This window comes from Balaenoptera acutorostrata, chromosome 13 (genome assembly GCF_949987535.1).
Source record: "Balaenoptera acutorostrata chromosome 13, mBalAcu1.1, whole genome shotgun sequence".
NCBI lineage: Eukaryota > Metazoa > Chordata > Mammalia > Artiodactyla > Balaenopteridae > Balaenoptera > Balaenoptera acutorostrata.
Window position 1 is genome coordinate 67,132,702 of NC_080076.1, and position 16,643 is coordinate 67,149,344.

Here is a 16,643-nt window from a genome sequence, read left to right on the forward strand (position 1 = left end):
TCCCACCCAGGGTCCCAGAGGTGGGGCCGGCAGGGGCTGCAGTGTGAGGCGGTTGAGCCCTGGATCCTGACCACAGCAGAGCAGTTGGTGGGTGCCCCTCTTGGGAGAGGCCCCCAGGAGTAACGGCCATGGGCCCTGGAGGGGGCCGGGTGCTGGGGGCAGGGACAGAGAAGACCCAGGCAGAGGCCAGGGCCATGTGGACCAGGACGCACTGGGACGGCTACCGCCAGAGAGGGGAGCCGGGGGCACCTGCCAACACCCCTCCAGGGAGCCCACGCCAGCGGGTCGGCCAGAGGTGCCTTTGACCTGAGGGCACATGAGGCCCAGGACAGGCCAGTTGGGCTGTGAGGCCCCCAGGGGTCAGAGCTGTGTCCCCAGGCACAACTGGCTTCTAATAGTGCTGGGCCTGGCCGTGGGCGCCCATGGCCTGCTGCCCCCGACGCCAGCACCGCGGAGCACGGCCCCCCACAAGGAAACCCCGGGAGGAAGCAGCCCTTGGAGCCTGTGGCACAAGTAAGGGGCCGAGGGAATCATGGGGGGATATGAGGGTCCCTGCAGGCAGAACTGGGAGTGGGGACAGAGAGCAGGTGAGGGGAGAGGGGCGAGAAGGGAGCATCAGCTGGAGAGGAGGGGCCTGGGCAGACGGTGGTTTTATTTGAAGGGTTGACATTTTGTCCAGTGTGGATTTGTTTGCATTAATTTTTATTTTTTATATTGTATTAAAATATTTATCTGAATTACTGAGTTTTTTGGCACCCCTTACATTTTGTACCCAAGACTAGTGCCTCGCCCACCTCACGCAGGTCCTCGGGGTAGAGCAGGAACAGGGAGGCAGGGACAGGAGGGGGCAGTGGCTGCTGTCATCCTGGGATCCCTGGGGCTCCTCTTAGCTGGTGAGCCACCTCCTCGCCCTTCCCCTGGCTGGGCAGGCTCTGGAGCACCAGGGCGCAAGCTCTGGCTGAGGCTGTGTGGTGAGGGGACCTTCCCTGGTGACCCCGGGTCCCCCAGCCAAGGACCACCTCCTGCGACGGGTCCCTGGGAGCCCAAGCCCACCAGGGTGCTGGCGCCTCCATGAGAAAGGCCTGGGCGAGGGTCCGTGGGGGCCGCAGTCTGCCCCTGCCGCTGCTGTGTGACCCCGGCCCCCTCCTCTCTGCTTGTGGTGGGAGGTCCCTGGACAAACTGCTGAGCATCTGGGACCATTTGTGATGATCAGTGACACAGCAGCACATTCATCGTGGGCACTGACCATTTAGGGGCAGAACCTCCCTCTCAGTGGCCCCACAAGGCAGGTCCCACTGTCACCCCCAATTTACAGGGATAGAGGCCCAGAGAGGCGAGGCAACTGCCCAAGGTCACACAGCTGGTTCTGACTCCAACGCCCAAGCCTCCAGCTGTCCCCATCCCTATCCCCCAAACAGACCCGGCTGACAAGTCCGCCTCTCTGAGCCTCAGTTTCCCCCTCTGCAAAGTGAAGGGTCCTAGTTGGAGGAGGGCCTTGCAGCCTGACGCCTGCCTCAGTGATGCTGGGGCTGCGGTGGTGAAGGTCTGGGACGGGAGGAGTGGAGTCTGCGGCACCAGCAGCACAGCCGTGGAGGTGGGTGGGTGTCTGTGAGTGTCAGGTCGGGGCCGGCACTGCAGCATCCGATGGGGACTGCACAGCCAGGGCAGGATCCAGGAGAACACGAGGAGAGACGGACCTCCATCAGGTCAGGCCCCAGCTCAAGGTCCAGGGAAGAGAGGCCCGGCGACAACCACCACATGCAGCGTGATGCCTTCAGGACAGAGGGGGCCCCACTGGGGTTGGAGTTCAGGTCAAGGGGTCCACCTGGGCAAGGCAGCACAGGCACAGAACCCTCAGGAAGCGCTCAGGGGTCCACAGGGCTGCGGCACGTGGGTCTGAGAAGAGGCTAGAGGGGCGGCCAGGCCCAGACGTGGAGGACCTGTCCCTGGAGGATAGACTTCATCTGGGGGGTCCTGGGAGATGTTTGCAAGGAAATGTGACTGGAGTTGGGTGGGTGGGAGGGGGCAGGAAATCAGAACTAGAGAGGCCTCAGGGAGGGGGGTGTTGTCATGGGCAGAGTGGACAGAGAGCTTGGCTTTTTTTGCTGGACGGTTAAGAGAATGCTGTGTCCTGTATTTTAACAAAATGGTCCAAGAGAAGGGATCGTCTGCAAAAGTTGGTCTCCCCCGAGGATGTCCACTCACCCTACAGGCCACTCAGGGTCTCAGGGTGGGCCTGAACCAAGGGGGTCATGTCCAGGCATAGGGCAGACCCATGGACTATTTTAGGCGAAGTAAGATGTCGGGGGGGGGATGCCCGAGCTGGTCTTACAGATCCAGGGCGCTGACCTGTGATGGGGGGGCTCCAGGCAAAGGGAGCAAGGGGTGCTGAGGAGGAGAGTTGAGGTGCACTGACCCGCAGGGAGCTTCCAGAGCCAGGGAGAGCGGGGTGCAGACCATGGGGGTCTTGTAACCCGGTCCTTTATCCTGGGGTCCATGAGGAGTCATTAAGGGATTTAAGTGGGGCACTGTCAGAGTCAGGTTTGTGTTTTGGAAAAATGGCTCCAGATCAGAGACCAGTGTGAGGGCAGATTAGAGAATGGAGAAGGGACGTGGAGAAGGGGCTTTGGCCAAAGCCTGTGCCTTGGGGATGGAGAGGAGGTCCACAGTAACCAGGTACCAAGATCACCTATGAAATTGCCAAGTGAATTTAAAGTGATGTTATCAGAGTGCTGACGGGGAGGAACGGGCACAGTCATGGACTGTCAGTGGGAGGATGAATTTCTGGAACAAACAATTTCTGGAATAACATACCAAGATTCATAAAAACATACATTCCTTTTAATCAAGTAATTCCACCTCTAGAAATTTATCTTGATGGTATAATCAGAACTTCAGCTAAATACTATAAGTGTGTTCCTGGGGAAGAAGTAGAAACAACCTAAATGTCCAATGACAAGGGAAGGTAAAATAAACTACGGTACATTCATGGTAGGGAGTATTACACAGTCATTTGATATGATTTTTTTGACAACTGTAATGAGATAATAAAGATTTGTATAACAGGCTGCAATATGGTATACTAGCACACTGCTTTTGTTTTATTTCGATTTACAGAGTAAAATTCATCCTTTCTGGTATTAGCAGTTGTAGAAATTTTAATAAAACTATAGAGTTGTGTGACCCTCACAACAATCAAGATACAGAACATTTCCACCCCCCACCAAAATTTCCCTGCACCCTCTGTGTAGTCAATCCCTTTTTCTGCCCCAACCATGGAAACCACTGATCTCTTTCTGATCCTATAGTTTTGCCTTTTCAAGATATAAACGGCATCATGCAGTATGTAATCTTTTTTTTTAAATTTTATTATTATTTGTTTAGTTATTTATTTTTGACTGTGTTGGGTCTTCGTTTCTGTGCGAGGGCTTTCTCTAATTGCGGCAAGCAGGGGCCACTCTTCATCGCGGTGCGCGGGCCTCTCACTGTCGTGGCCTCTCTTGTTGCGGAGCACAGGCTCCAGACGCGCAGGCTCAGTAATTGTGGCTCACGGGCCCAGCCGCTCCACAGCATGTGGGATCTTCCCAGACCAGGGCTCGAACCCATGTCCCCTGCACTGGCAGGCAGACTCTCAACCACTGCGCCACCAGGGAAGCCCTGTAATCTTTTTTTAAATTAAACTTTTTATTTTGGGATAATTGTAGGTTCACATGCAGCTGTAAGACATAATACAGAGGGATCCCATCTACCCTTCACCTAGTTTCTCCCAACAGTAATGTCTTGTAAAATAAAAAATCACAACCAGGATATTGACATGGACGCAGTCAAGGTACAGAACATTTCCATCGCCACAAAGATTCCTTTCTAGCCACGCCCACTTCTCTCCCTCCCAAGCCCCTGCTAACTCTGGCAACTACTAATTTGGTCTTCTTTTCTAATTTTGTCCTTTCAAGATTGTTCTATAAATGGAATCATACTGTATGTACCCTTTTGGGACCGACTTTCTTTCTTTTTCTTTTTTTAAAAAAATTTTATTGGAGTATAATTGATTTACAGTGTTGTTAATTTCAGGTGGACAGCAAAGTGAATGAGTTATAGATACACATAGGTCCACCCTTTTTTAGATTCTTTTCCCTTATAGACCATTACAGAGTATTGAGGAGTGTTCCCTGTGTTATACAGTAAGTTATTATTAGTTATTTATTTTATATTTAGTAGTGTGTTTATGTCAATACCAATCTCCCAATTTATCCCTCCCCCCTTTGCCCCCTGGTAACCATGTTTGTTCTCTACATCTGTGACTCTATTTCTATTTTGTAAATAGGTTCATTTGTACCATTTTTTTAGATTCCACATATAAGCGATATCATATGGTATTTGTCTTTCTCTGACTTATTTCACTCAGTATGACAATCTCTAGGTCCATCCCTGTTGCTGCAAATGGCATTATTTCATTCTTTTTTATGGCTGAGTAATGTTCCATTGTATGTATGTACCACATCTTCTTTATCCATTCCTCTGTGATGGACATTTAGGTTGCTTCCATGTCCTGGCTACTGTAAATAGTGCTGCAATGAACATTGGGGTGCATGTGTCTTTTCGAATTATGGTTTTCTCTGGATATATGCCCTGGAAGCAACTTTCTTTACTCAGCATAGTTTTCTGGCTGTTCATCCAGACTGTTGGTTGTACATACTTCGTTCCTTTTTATTGCTCAATATATTCCAAGTACGTAACCGTATGAGTCTGGCTTCTTTAGTTCAGTATAACACCTTTGCAATTATCCAATTATCCCCTTTATCTATAGTTTGTTCCTTTCTATTGCTAAGTAGGATTCCATCTATGAACGTATCAGAGTTTATTAACTATTCACCAACTGAGGAACATTTGGGTTGTTTCCAGTTTTTGGCAATGATAAATAAAGCCAGTATATACATTTGCATACAAGTCTTTGTTTGAACATGAGTTTTCATTCCTTGGTTAAATACTTAGGAGTAGGATTTGATTGATCAGAGGGTAAGTGTATGTTTATAAAAAACTACCAAACAGCTTTCCAGCGTGGCTAAAACTTTTTACATTCCCACAAGCAATGTGTATGAGTTACAGTTGCTCTGTATTCTCCCCAGCACTCGGTATTGTCAGTGTTTTAAGAAATTGAGATAAAATTCTTTTAACATAAAATTCACTTTTTTTTTTTTTGGCCGAGTAGCTTGTGGGACCTTAGTTCCCCGACCAGGGATCAAACCCGGGCCCCAGCAGTGAAAACACCAAGTCCTAGTGAGTTGACCGCCAGGGAATTCCCAAAATTCACTATTTTAATTATTTTAAAATACACAATTTGGTGACATTTAGTGCGTTCACTATGTTTTGTGACCATCACCACTATCTTTTTCCTGAGTCTATTGACCACCCCAAAAGGAAACCCCAAAGCAGTCCCTCTGCATTCCCCCAATTCACCAGCCCCTGGCAACCAGTAATCTGCTTTCTGTCTCTATGAATTTGCCTATTCTGGATATTTCATATAAATGAAATCATACAATATAAGACCCTAGTGTCTGGCTTATTTCACCTAGCATCATGTTTTCAAGGTTCATCCATGTTGTAGCAGGAGTCAGTACGTCATTCTTTTTAAGGCCAAATAATATTCCTTTTTTTGTTTGTTTATTTATTTATTTATTTACTTATTTATTTATTTTTGGCTGCGTTGGGTCTTTGTTGCTGCGTGCCGGCTTTCTTTAGTTGCAAGGAGTGGGGGCTACTCTTCACTGGGTTGCGCGGGCTTCTCATTGCGGTGGCTTCTCTTGTTGCAGAGCACGGGCTCTAGAGCGCAGGCTTAGTAGTTGTGGTGCATGGGCTTAGTTGCTCCGAGGCATATGGGATCTTCCTGGACCAGGGCTTGAATCCGTGTCCCCTGCGTTGGTAGGCGGATTCTTAACCACTGCGCCACCAGGGAAGTCCCAATATTCCATTTTATGGATATAGCACATTTTGTTTATCTGTTCATTAGTTAATGTGTTATTTCCACCTTTGGGTTATTGTAAATAGTGCTGTTATGTACATTCATGTCAAGTGTTTTTCTGAGTATCTGTCTTCAATTCTTTCGGGTAAGTGCCTAACAGTGGAATTGCTGGGTCACATGGTAGCTTTACGTTTAACTTTTGAGGCTGGCCAAACTGTTTTCCACAGTGGCTGCACCATTTTACAATCCTACCAGCAGTGCACAAGGGATACAGTTCTCCATATCCTCACCAACACTTGTTATTTCCTTTTTTTATTATTGTTATTTTTATATCCATCCCACTGGCTGTGAAGTGGTATCTCATTGTGGTTTTGATTTGCATTTCTATAATTATTAATGATGTTAAGGGTCTTTTCAAGTGCTTGTCAGTCATTTTTATATCTTCTTTAGGGAAATGTCTCTTCAAGTCCTTTGCCCACCTTTTAAATCAGTTGTCTTTTTGTTGCTTTGTTGAGTCATAAGATTTCTTTATATATTCTGGATACTAGGGCCTTATCAGATATATGATTTTCAAATTATTTCTTCCATTCTGTGAGTTGTCTTTTCACTTTCTTGATAAGGTACTTGGAGGCACAAAAGTTTTGAATTTTGATGAAGTCCAACTTATCTGTTCTTTCATTTATTGCTTGTACTTTTAGTGTCATATCTAAGAATCTGCTGCCTAATCCAAGGTCATGAAGATCTACACCTATGTTTTATTCTAAGAGATAGTTTTAGCTTTTACACTTAGGTCTTCGATCAATTTTGAGTTTTTGTGTATGGTATGAGGTCGGGGTCCAACTTCATTTTTTTGCATGTGGATGTCCAGTTATCCCAACACCATTTGCTGAGGAGATTCTTCCTTTCTTCCTTCCTTCCTTCCTCCCTCCCTCTCTCTCTCTCTCTCTCTCTCTCTCTCTCTCTCTCTCTCTTTCTTTCTTTCTTTCCCACACTGCAGGGCTTGCAGGATCTTAGTTACCTGAACAGGGTATCCCCTGCAGTGGAAGCGTGGAGCCCTAACCACTGGACCACCAGGGAATTCCCTGTTCTTTTTCAAGACTGTTTTGCCTATTGGAGTCCTTTGCAATTCCATGTGAATTTTAGGATCAGCTTTTCCATCTCTGTAACAATGACCACCCACTGAGATTTTGATAGGGACTGCATTGGATCTGTAGATCACTTTGGTTAGTATTGTCTTCTTTCAAATACTAACTCTTCCAATCCATGAACGCAGCACATCTTTCCATTTATTTAGGTCTTCTCTAACTTCTTTGAACAACATTTTGCAGCTTTCAGTGTACAGTCTTTCACCTCATTGGTTAAATTTATTCTTAATCGATACCATTGCAAATGGAATTGTTTTCTTAATTGCCCTTTTTGAATTGTTCATTGCTAGTGTGTTGATCACGCACCTGCGGAATTTATTTGCTCTGTATATAAGATCATGTCATCTGTGAATAGAGACTTTGAGTTACTGTCTAGTATCCTTTCTTTTTTAGTTAATTAATTAATTAATTTTGGCTGCACCGGGTCTTAGTTTTGGCACATGGGATCTTCGTTGTGGCAAGCAGGATCTTTAGTTGTGGCACGCAGACTTCTTAGTTGCAGCATGAGGGCTCTTAGTTGAGGCATGCATGTGGGATCTAGTTCCCAGACCAGGGAATGAACCCGGACCCCCTGCATTGGGAGCGTGGAGTCTTACCCACTGGACCACCAGGGAAGTCCCCAGTATCCTTTCATTGCACTTTTTAAATGCACTTCTAGATTGCTTACTTGTGTTATGTATCTAATGTTCTTATAATTTTAAAACAATTAAAAATTTAAAGCAAAAAATCTTATATTTGCCTCACAAAACCAACCACAGCTAACTGGGCCAGCTTAGCAGGTGGAAAACACAGTGGTCTGATCCTCTGGCAGAGATTCTTGCATCCAACAAGCCCCAACTCAATGCTGCATCTTTGTATGAGTTGGGAATTTAAATCAGCAAAGGCAAAACCTGCAACTTCTTGTGGCTTTGGAGTCTCTGAGGGTGGTTCTGTTGTTTCTTAATTATTTTGGGCCTTGTTTTAACTTTAAGGAGTATTTAGGTGCAGAATCTAAGGACAAAGTTTTCTGGCCTGGGGGTGAGAGCACTCATGGTCACCTGTGACAAGGTGAAGACAGAAAAAGAACTGGAATAGGAGAAAAGTGGTCAGTCTCATGTGGAAGTGGTGAGTTAGTTTCCTATTGGGCATCCAGCTGGAGATGGTCAGTAGGCAACTTAAGTGGAGATGAGGAAAGGGTTTGAAGCTGGAATAGACTCGAGCCTCATCATGTGGGCACATTGTGGGAAGATGGCAAAGAAGGAGGACCCAGGGAGGTAGCCTGGGGATCAGTAGCCATGCATGGGTCAGGGGAAACGGAAGACAAAGAAGTAAGAAAGTGGGGGTCACAGACATCAAGGAGAACAAAGTCACTGGAAAGAGGGGCCAACCCTATGTTACATCCTGCAGAGACATTAGGTACAACAGGAACTGGGGAGGGACCTTAGACTTGATCCAGATGAGGGCCCTGTTGTCCATCACCTGAGAGATTTCAGGGAGAGATGTGGTGAGAGCCAGAAGGGCCCTGGCATGTCCCAGAATGTAAAACAGTGCTTGGCAGTCAAGTGTTTGGGAGCCATTGTTGGTTGGATGGATGGATGGATGGATGGATGGATGGATGGATGATGGATGGATGACGGATGGATGGATGGATGATGGATGGATGAATGGATGGATGGATGATGGATGGATGGATGGATGATGGATGGATGGATGATGGATGGATGATGGATGGATGGTTGATGGATGGATGGATGGATGATGGACAGATGGATGGATGATGGATGGATGGATGGATGGATGATGGATGGAAAAACAGATGGACAGAAAGACCATGATCTGAAAGATCCAAGAAGGCTTCATGAAAGAGGAGGAACTGAACTGCCTCTCAATGAGTTGAGACAACAGGGCAGGGGGCCCCCAAATGACCTGGTGTCCACAGGCCCAGGGAGGAAGCTGCCTGGCTGGACTGTGGGAAATTATGGGGAAGGAACACCCAGAAGCCCTTAAATGAGGCCAGGAGAGGTCGGGCAGGTCCAAGCCAGCTCAGGACTCACTCTGCCACACCACATGGCCACCCGAGGGGACTCGGCACTCAGCAGCACCATCAGCACTGAGGATTCAGTGGTCACAGGACAGCCTCAGAGTGGGGGGGACACACTGGGTGACAAGGTGTGGGTGGCTGCTGCCTCAGACAGGGGGCTGGGCATGGGGACACCCAGGGGCGCCCCAGCCTCCGGGGGGCTGGCTGCCCACCCCCCCAACCTGAGGACACAGCCCCGCCTGCTACAGCCCTGTTCCCGTCATGCCCAGCAGGTCCCCGCTCCGGCCCGGCCCCCGGGGGACAGGCCCCAGGTGCTGGCCCGGCGGGTTTTGGTCCGAGTCTCAGTCACTGTGGTACGTCTTCGGCGGCGGGACCCAGCTCACCGTCCTAGGTAAGTGACTCTCACGTCTTTCCCAGCCTGTCCCACCCTCTGCCATCTTGGGAAAGTCACTTTTTTCTCTCTGGGGGCTGCTTCCCCTCTGCCCTCCCAGCTTAAGGACTGACCCCCACCTTTTTCCTTGGGGCCTGGGAGGCAGGTTGGTCTTGGGGTAACCAGCAGGAAGGACCCCAACCGCAGGAGCAGCCACCTCCAGAGTCCGACAGGGATCCTAAGGAGGGAGGAGAGCTGCTTTGGTTATACACGGGGACACTGAGGCTGCACATGGGACGGCTTGGCCGGGTCACCTGGGAGAGTGAAGTGGAACAGCATCTGGGGGGCTGTCTGCTGTCCAGGGGCTGAGTGGGAGGGGGGACAGAGAAGGCAAGCAGGGCCACCATGGGGACAGTCACAGAGGCCATGATGGGGGTGGGCAACCCCGGACCCTCCCTTGCATCTCACACCCCGTCCTCTGTCACACAGGTCAGCCCAAGTCTGCGCCCTCAGTCACTCTGTTCGCGCCCTCCACTGAGGAGCTCAGCGCCAACAAGGCCACCCTGGTGTGTCTCATCAATGACTTCTACCCGGGAAGCGTGACGGTGGCCTGGAAGGCAGGCAGCACCACCATCACCAGGGGTGTGGAGACCGCCCAGCCCTTGAAACAGAGCAACAACAAGTACGCAGCCAGCAGCTACCTGGCCCTGACGGCCAGTGAGTGGAAATCTTACGACAGGGTCAGCTGCCAGGTCACGCACGAGGGGAGCACCGAGGAGAAGACAGTGGCGTCCTCAGGGTGCCCTTAGGTCCCTGGATCCCCCACCCTCCGGGGCCTGGAGCCACGGGTCCCCTGGAGGGTCTCCCCTCCCATCCTGGTCCCCCCAACCCTTCCTCCTGCACCCAATCAACTCTCAATAAAATGTTTTCATCGTTATTCAGAAATCTCTGCTAATTTCTTTTCTTGTCTCGTATTTAATTTGCACCCTCTCCAGAATTCTAGGGGTGGGGTGGGGAATTCTAGGCGCCAGTGGGAGAGTAACTAAGGGGAGAAGCTCGCAGTCTCCTGGGTGTGGGCATCTCCCAGGAAACCAGCCAGGACACATCACCCATCCGCCCTCTCTCCTTCCTCCCACTCCTCCTCCAGCACAAGGCCGTGCCCACCCCCTGCCGCCTTCCAGGCCAGAGCTGCCCATGGCTGGTGACCTCCAGATGAGCCCTACCTCCCTGCCCGGTGGGGACCCTCCACACCTCCCTGCCCCCGGCTTGTCCTTTCTTTCCAGTATGGCTGTTGGCATAACTGACTCGGGACTCTTCGCCCACATTCCTCTTCCTCTGTGTCCTGCCTGGTCCCTGGGCGGGGCCACTCCTGGGGGCCTCCCAGCCCAGGCTCCCCCTCCTTCCTCCCTGGCCTCCTGCGGCCCCTTCTCCTCCTGGGCTCATGGGGAGGGGACTTTGATCTTAGCTTCTGCTCTGGGGCACTGCTTCCCTCCAGCTCCAGTTAAATGTTCTCCAGGCCTTACCTGTCAGGCATCAAACCACCTGGAGAGTTCTGAGCCCACCTGGACCCAGGTCCCTGGCCCTGGGACCCATGGCCTAAGGGGACAGAGTTGTTAGGGCCAAAGAGGGACCATGGGGGACAGGGGCCTTGGGTTGGAGGGGCTGGCTTCCTCATGCCCTTCCCCGCCTCTGGGTCAGAAATCAGGGTCAGGGCACTGGGGGAGGGGCCGAGAGAGGGTGTTGTCTTCTTGGAGGCCCCGCCTCGGCCCTGGTTCCTGGAGGTGAGGGCTCACTGTGCCCTGCCACCGGAAGGGTCAGTCTGGCACAGTGCCAGACTGGCCCAAAAGCAGCATCTTGAGGATAAAGTTCAAACACCAAGCCCCCAGTACAGGTCTCTTTGGCATCTGCTCCTCCCACTCCCAGACTCGTTTTCTGCTGCCTCTGTGTCCCACCAACCCCTTCTACTTGAAGCCCAATGGCTTCTATCCGCAAAGGCCACACTGCTTCACACCTCTGCAGTTTGCTCTGCTGCTCCCTTGGCTGGCGTGACAGTCCCTGTCCCCATCCACCTGACAGAGGCCTGCCACTCCCTGATGCCCCGCACTCAGCTCTCCACTCATGACCTTCACGTGGACGATGCTTGAACCTCAGCCAATCTGGGCTGAGCACGTGGGGGCTGAGAGGACCTGCTCCCAGGCATCTCCCACCCACTCCCGACCCCCAGGGGCTGCAGGAAGCAGCTTCTCACACCTCCCGTCAGGATAATGAATGAGACCTGTGCCTGGGCGCCTAGGACACAGCTGCCAGCCACAGACCTGCTCAGCGCAGCTGGTAACAGGCTCGCTGACAACAGGGTGTCCACGGGGACCTGGCTGCACCCTCCTCCATACCCCAACTGTGCCCCGTCGTGGGAGTGACCGTCCCCAGCTCTGCTGCAGGTGTCATCTCTTTGCCACGAGGCTGCAGCCCCAGCTGGGTGCTGCCTGTGGATCGTGCTCTACCTCCTGTGACCCCCAGACCTCCCCGGGAGGTGGGTGCTAACCCCCCCTCACCTCATGGATGAGGAGACAGAGGTTCCCAGAGCTGAGGCAGCTGCCCAGGTCCCGCAGGCACTCAGGGCCACACACACGGTGGGCACCCGGGCCCCCCTCATGAGGTCACCCCCCCCCCCCCGCTTCCCGAGGAGGCTGTGCTGTGCCGGCCGGGAGACGGTGCTGAGCACACGACCCCGCAGCCTCTGGACATCAGAGGCACCCTAAGGCTCTGTGGGGTGGGGGACCCTGGCTCCTCAATCTATACTGACTCGGTGCAGGTAGGGGCAGGCAGGAGGGGGTTCATGGACCCTCTGAGTCCATACAGCAAAGCAGAGCGGGTTTTGTGGGCCCATTTCACAGAGAAGAGAACTGAGGCTCTGTCAGGGGGATGGGGGTTGGGGGACCTGCCCAGGGTCACAGGGTGAGCTGCTGGCTGACCTGCCCCCCACCACCCCCAGCTCTTTCCACAGCTCCTCAACCCTGCGAGATGTGTCATTCATTCATTCACTCACTCATTCATTCAGCAAACCATCAGTGAGCACTGCTGTGGGCCAGTGCTGGGGGCAAGGAGACAGGACCACTTTCCCTGGAACAGCTCATGCGCTGGGGGGACAGCCGTAGAGCCCACCGCTGACCCCACCATGTCCTCAAGCCCCCAGGTCAGCTTTCCACCCAGGGAGCATCTCCCCGCACACTTGGGATAAGATTTCATCCACTGCCCGGCCCCAAGTGGTGGATCCCCCAGCAGCCGGCACTGGGCACGCCTCCAGGCTCATCACAGCCCCTCAGGGAGCCTTGAAGTCCCCATCAGGGCTGCCATTGCCCACTTCACAGAGGGGACACTGACCATGAGCGACGCACCGGGCCTGCCCTGCTCAGCTCAGAGCCGGGACAGCCCCTGCGGACTGGTGGCCCCAGGGCACCGGCTGGGGGTGGGGCGGGTGTCCATGCTGGGCTGACTCTTTGTGGAATAAAAAAGAGTGTCAGGTCAGGGGAGGGGGCTTGGCCTGGCCCTGCCCTGCCTGCTGTGCGACCCTGGGCAGCGCCCTCCGTCCAGGGCTTCCTTGTGGGAGGCCAAGGCTGGGGGAGGTGACTGATGGGGGACGGGGGTTGTGGCTTCCTTCACAGCAGAGCCCGGAATAGCCTCGGGCAGGGAGGGCAGAGGGGCCCTGGGGGAGGGGAGGGGAGGTGACAGGCAAGAATCAGGGAGGCTGTCTGGGGCAACCAGGACAGGGACCAGGGGAGGGGCTGGGTCATCAGACGCCCTGTGTCCACTCCAGGGACAGAGTAGCTAATGGTCAGCACGACCCACCAGGGCACCACAATGCGTGTGTTTCCACACAGGTTGGGATGACACTCTCTTCCTGTGGCCACTCAACCCCCCAGGTCCCTTCTGCTCCTCAGCACCTAACCTGGGGACATCTCACGTCAGGGCTGGCATCCACTGAGCATCCTCTGTGCCCGGGCTGTGCTGGGCACCAAAGTCTGGATCCCCCTCCGGCCCTCACCAGGATGGGCAGTCCCTGCCCGCCCCAGGCCTGGCCTCCTGGGGACATGCTGGGGTATCCTGACCGTCCCAGGAGGAGGGAGGAAGCCTTGGCCAGACCCCAAACGGGATCCCTAAGGAGGACGGAAAGGCTGCTGTGGGCCGGCCGAGAGCGGCTCTCCGAGGGAAGGTGGGACCCCAGAGCAGCCTGGTGAGCCCACCCGCAGGGTCTCTGGTCACACAGGGCCTCCAGCTCAGCGCTAGTGTGGACCAAGGCCCTGCGTGGATGAGGCCCGCTGCGGTCACTGCCCGGGGCAAGGCCACCGCTCAGCAGCCCTTTCCTGAGCACCTACCATGTGTGGGGACGTCGGCGGTGGCAACGCAGCTCTGCTGGGGCTCCTGTGGGCACAGGGAAGCAGCCCATAGAGAGGGAGTGGTGTCGTGCAGGACGGCTCGTGCCCTGGAGAAACCAACCAGGGTGAGGGCCGGGGGTGCCCGACTGGGCCCCACGAGGGGCCACGGCCGAGCCTGGAGGTGGCCAGGGGGCAGGACAGCCCTGACTCTGGGTTGGCGGCTTGGGGCCTGTGTCCCCACCATGCAGCCGGGCTGGTGATAGTGGAAACTTGCTCCCTGGGGTCCAGGAGGGACGGTCAGATGGAAAATGGACGTTTGCTGGTCTCTGTGGTTGACTGTTGCTGCCATTAGCACAGGGCTGCTCAGGCCCAGCGGCCTCAGGCCAGCACCCCTGGGCTCCCCATGGGCCCCACCCTCACCCCCGCGCAGCTGGCCTGGCGAAACCAAGAGGCCCTGACGCCCAAAATAGCCGGGAAACGCCGACCAGCCCAGCCCGGGGAAGCAGGTGCCTCCCTCTCCCCAGGCTGGGGGGAGGAGTGGCTCCAGTTCTGGAAGCTTCCACCAGCTCCCTTGGAGAAGGGACCTGCGTTGCAGCACCCAGGCCGCCCAAGCCCCTGCGCCCAGGCCTGAGCCAGGCAGAGATTACGTCAATCAACCATCAGAAGCGGCATCTTCTGTTCCAGAATCTTGTGTCTGTGCGGGTCGTACCCTCTCCTCGGGGCCCCCAGGGACCTCTCTAAACGCCGGGCGCGCAGCTGCGGCTGACGTGGGGCACAGCCAGACACTCGGGGCTCAGGGGAGCCCGGGGGGCAGGGCTGGCCAGGGCTGGACATGGGGACCCTCACAATCTCTGTGCTCGGAGCCCCAGGTGTGGGGTAATAATGAGGAGCCCAGAGCACAGGTGTCCTTCAGGAGACTGGTCAGTTACTCATCCGTCCATTCGTCCATCCACCCTTGAGGCCCCCTGAAGGCCTGGGCAGTGTGGGCTCTTGGCTTCTCATGTCCCAGGCAAGGTGGGACGGTCCAGCCAAGGCCAAAGTCAGACCTGGAACATGCCTGCCCATCTGCCACGGGGGTGGGGCTGGGGCTGTGGTTCTGGGTGCCTGGGGGGACTTGTCCGTTCACAGCTTGGAGCTCGTGGCACAAATGAGACCCTGTGTGAGGAAGACAAGGGGAGGCGGATCCTGGGGTTCTGGGGGGCAGCCAAGGGGAGCAGCAGCAACTTCAGCCACATCAAAACCACCTCAAAACCACCTCAAAACAGGGCCCGGGAGCTGGACCCCCAGGGCTGAGGGGCAGAGGGAGGAAGGGCCTCCCGGGGGGTCAGCATGAGCAAAGGCACAGAGCAGGGGGGCTGCATCAGCCCTCGGCTGGCGCACACGGGGCCCCCAGTGAAGCACCCTGACCCCTCCACCTCGGACACTCCAGACTCCTGTCTCTCGCGCTGCCTGGCCCACCACCCTCCTCACCGCCCAGCAATCCCTGGCATTCGGTGCTACATGGCGGGGCCCTGCCCTGGGGAGGAAGGGGAATCAGACGCAGACTGGACACCGGGCAGAGAGGGATGAGCAGAGGGTGTGGGGAGCAGGCCCAGGGAGGGACTGGGGGGTGGTGGGCCAGGAGTTCTCCAGGGGCGATGGTTCTCTGTGCTGCACACAGTGAGGCCGGCTGGTGGGCCAGAGTGTCCCGAGCCCCGGAGCCCAGCAGAGGGTCAAGGACGGGGCTCGGAAGAGGTGAGGCCGGGGACAGAGGCCCTGAAGGCCTCAGTCCTGACCAGATCTGAGATTCCAAAAGGCAGCTGCGCCCTGAGGCTATTGAGTGGCCTACTGTCCCGAACCATTTACGAAACATGCAACACGAGTTACTCAGCTGAGCCACTTCCGGATTCCGTGGGGCTCACAGCCAGCATCATCGTCCCATCTCACAGGTAGGAAAACCGAGGCCCAAAATGATTAACATCCCAGAGAGTGAGACAGAGCCAGCCCCCGGTGTTCCCCCTCCCAACCTGGGGCCTCCCCTCTGAGGGACAGGAAACAGGCCACACAGGGGCACCCGGATGGAGAGCTGCCCTCTGCCGGGCCCCTTACCCCTCCCATGGGCAACTTCCCCCCATCATCTCCCAGCCCCGACCTGAGTGAGGGGAACAGAAAGGAGGCCCGCGAGTGGACCCAGTGGCCACCCCCACCCCATGGCTGAAAGGAGGGAGGGCTGGTGGCAAAGGGCCTGTGGGAGCCCAGACCCCAGGGTGGACAGGGAGGGTCCCCCTCACCTGCAGCCCTTCGCAGCCCTTGACCTTGGGCCATTTGCTTCCTTCTGTGGGCTGTTTCCTCATCCCATCTGTACAGGGAGTGATAACGAGTCTCTCCCCCAAAGGGTGGGCTTGGGGATTAAAGGAGACGATGCCTGTGAGGTGCCTGGATCATGGTGACCCTCACCCACCCCAGCCACTGCTGTCACCTCCTGGGCTCTTGCCTGGGGTCTGCCTCTGACATGCTGTGTGACCTTGGGCAAGATGATTCCCCTCTCTGGGCCCCAGCCTTCCCCTCTGCTCAGGGAGTGCTGGGTGAGGGGCCCTGCGGGCCAGAAACTACAGGAAAACTGTCGGATTCTTGGATGAAGGGGCTGAGCAGGGAGGCCCCAGGCCTGGTGGGGCAGTGAGGCCCGAGGTGGAAACGGGATGGAGTGGGTCACCTCCCCAGCTCTGGTGACCCTGCTGGTCACCCCTGGAAATCCCCAGGCTAAAGCTAACCTTAACTTTGACCTAAACAGAACTCA

At 54.7% G+C, this 16,643-nt stretch overlaps 1 protein-coding gene across 2 annotated transcripts; it reads left to right on the forward strand.

Annotated features, from left to right (window-relative positions):
- Positions 1-316: 316 nt before the first annotated feature.
- On the forward strand, positions 317-10,303 carry LOC102997395 (V-set pre-B cell surrogate light chain 1). 2 transcript variants are annotated; one of them, XM_057526933.1, is made up of 4 exons: positions 317-504; positions 2,380-2,385; positions 9,394-9,515; positions 9,984-10,303. In XM_057526933.1, the coding sequence occupies exons 1-4, from the start codon at positions 317-319 to the stop codon at positions 10,301-10,303; spliced, it is 636 nt and encodes a 211-aa protein (XP_057382916.1). The 2 variants fall into 2 exon arrangements, with proteins under 2 accessions (XP_057382916.1, XP_057382915.1); XM_057526932.1 differs by lacking the exon at positions 2,380-2,385 and having other exon boundaries at positions 317-513.
- Positions 10,304-16,643: the final 6,340 nt, after the last annotated feature.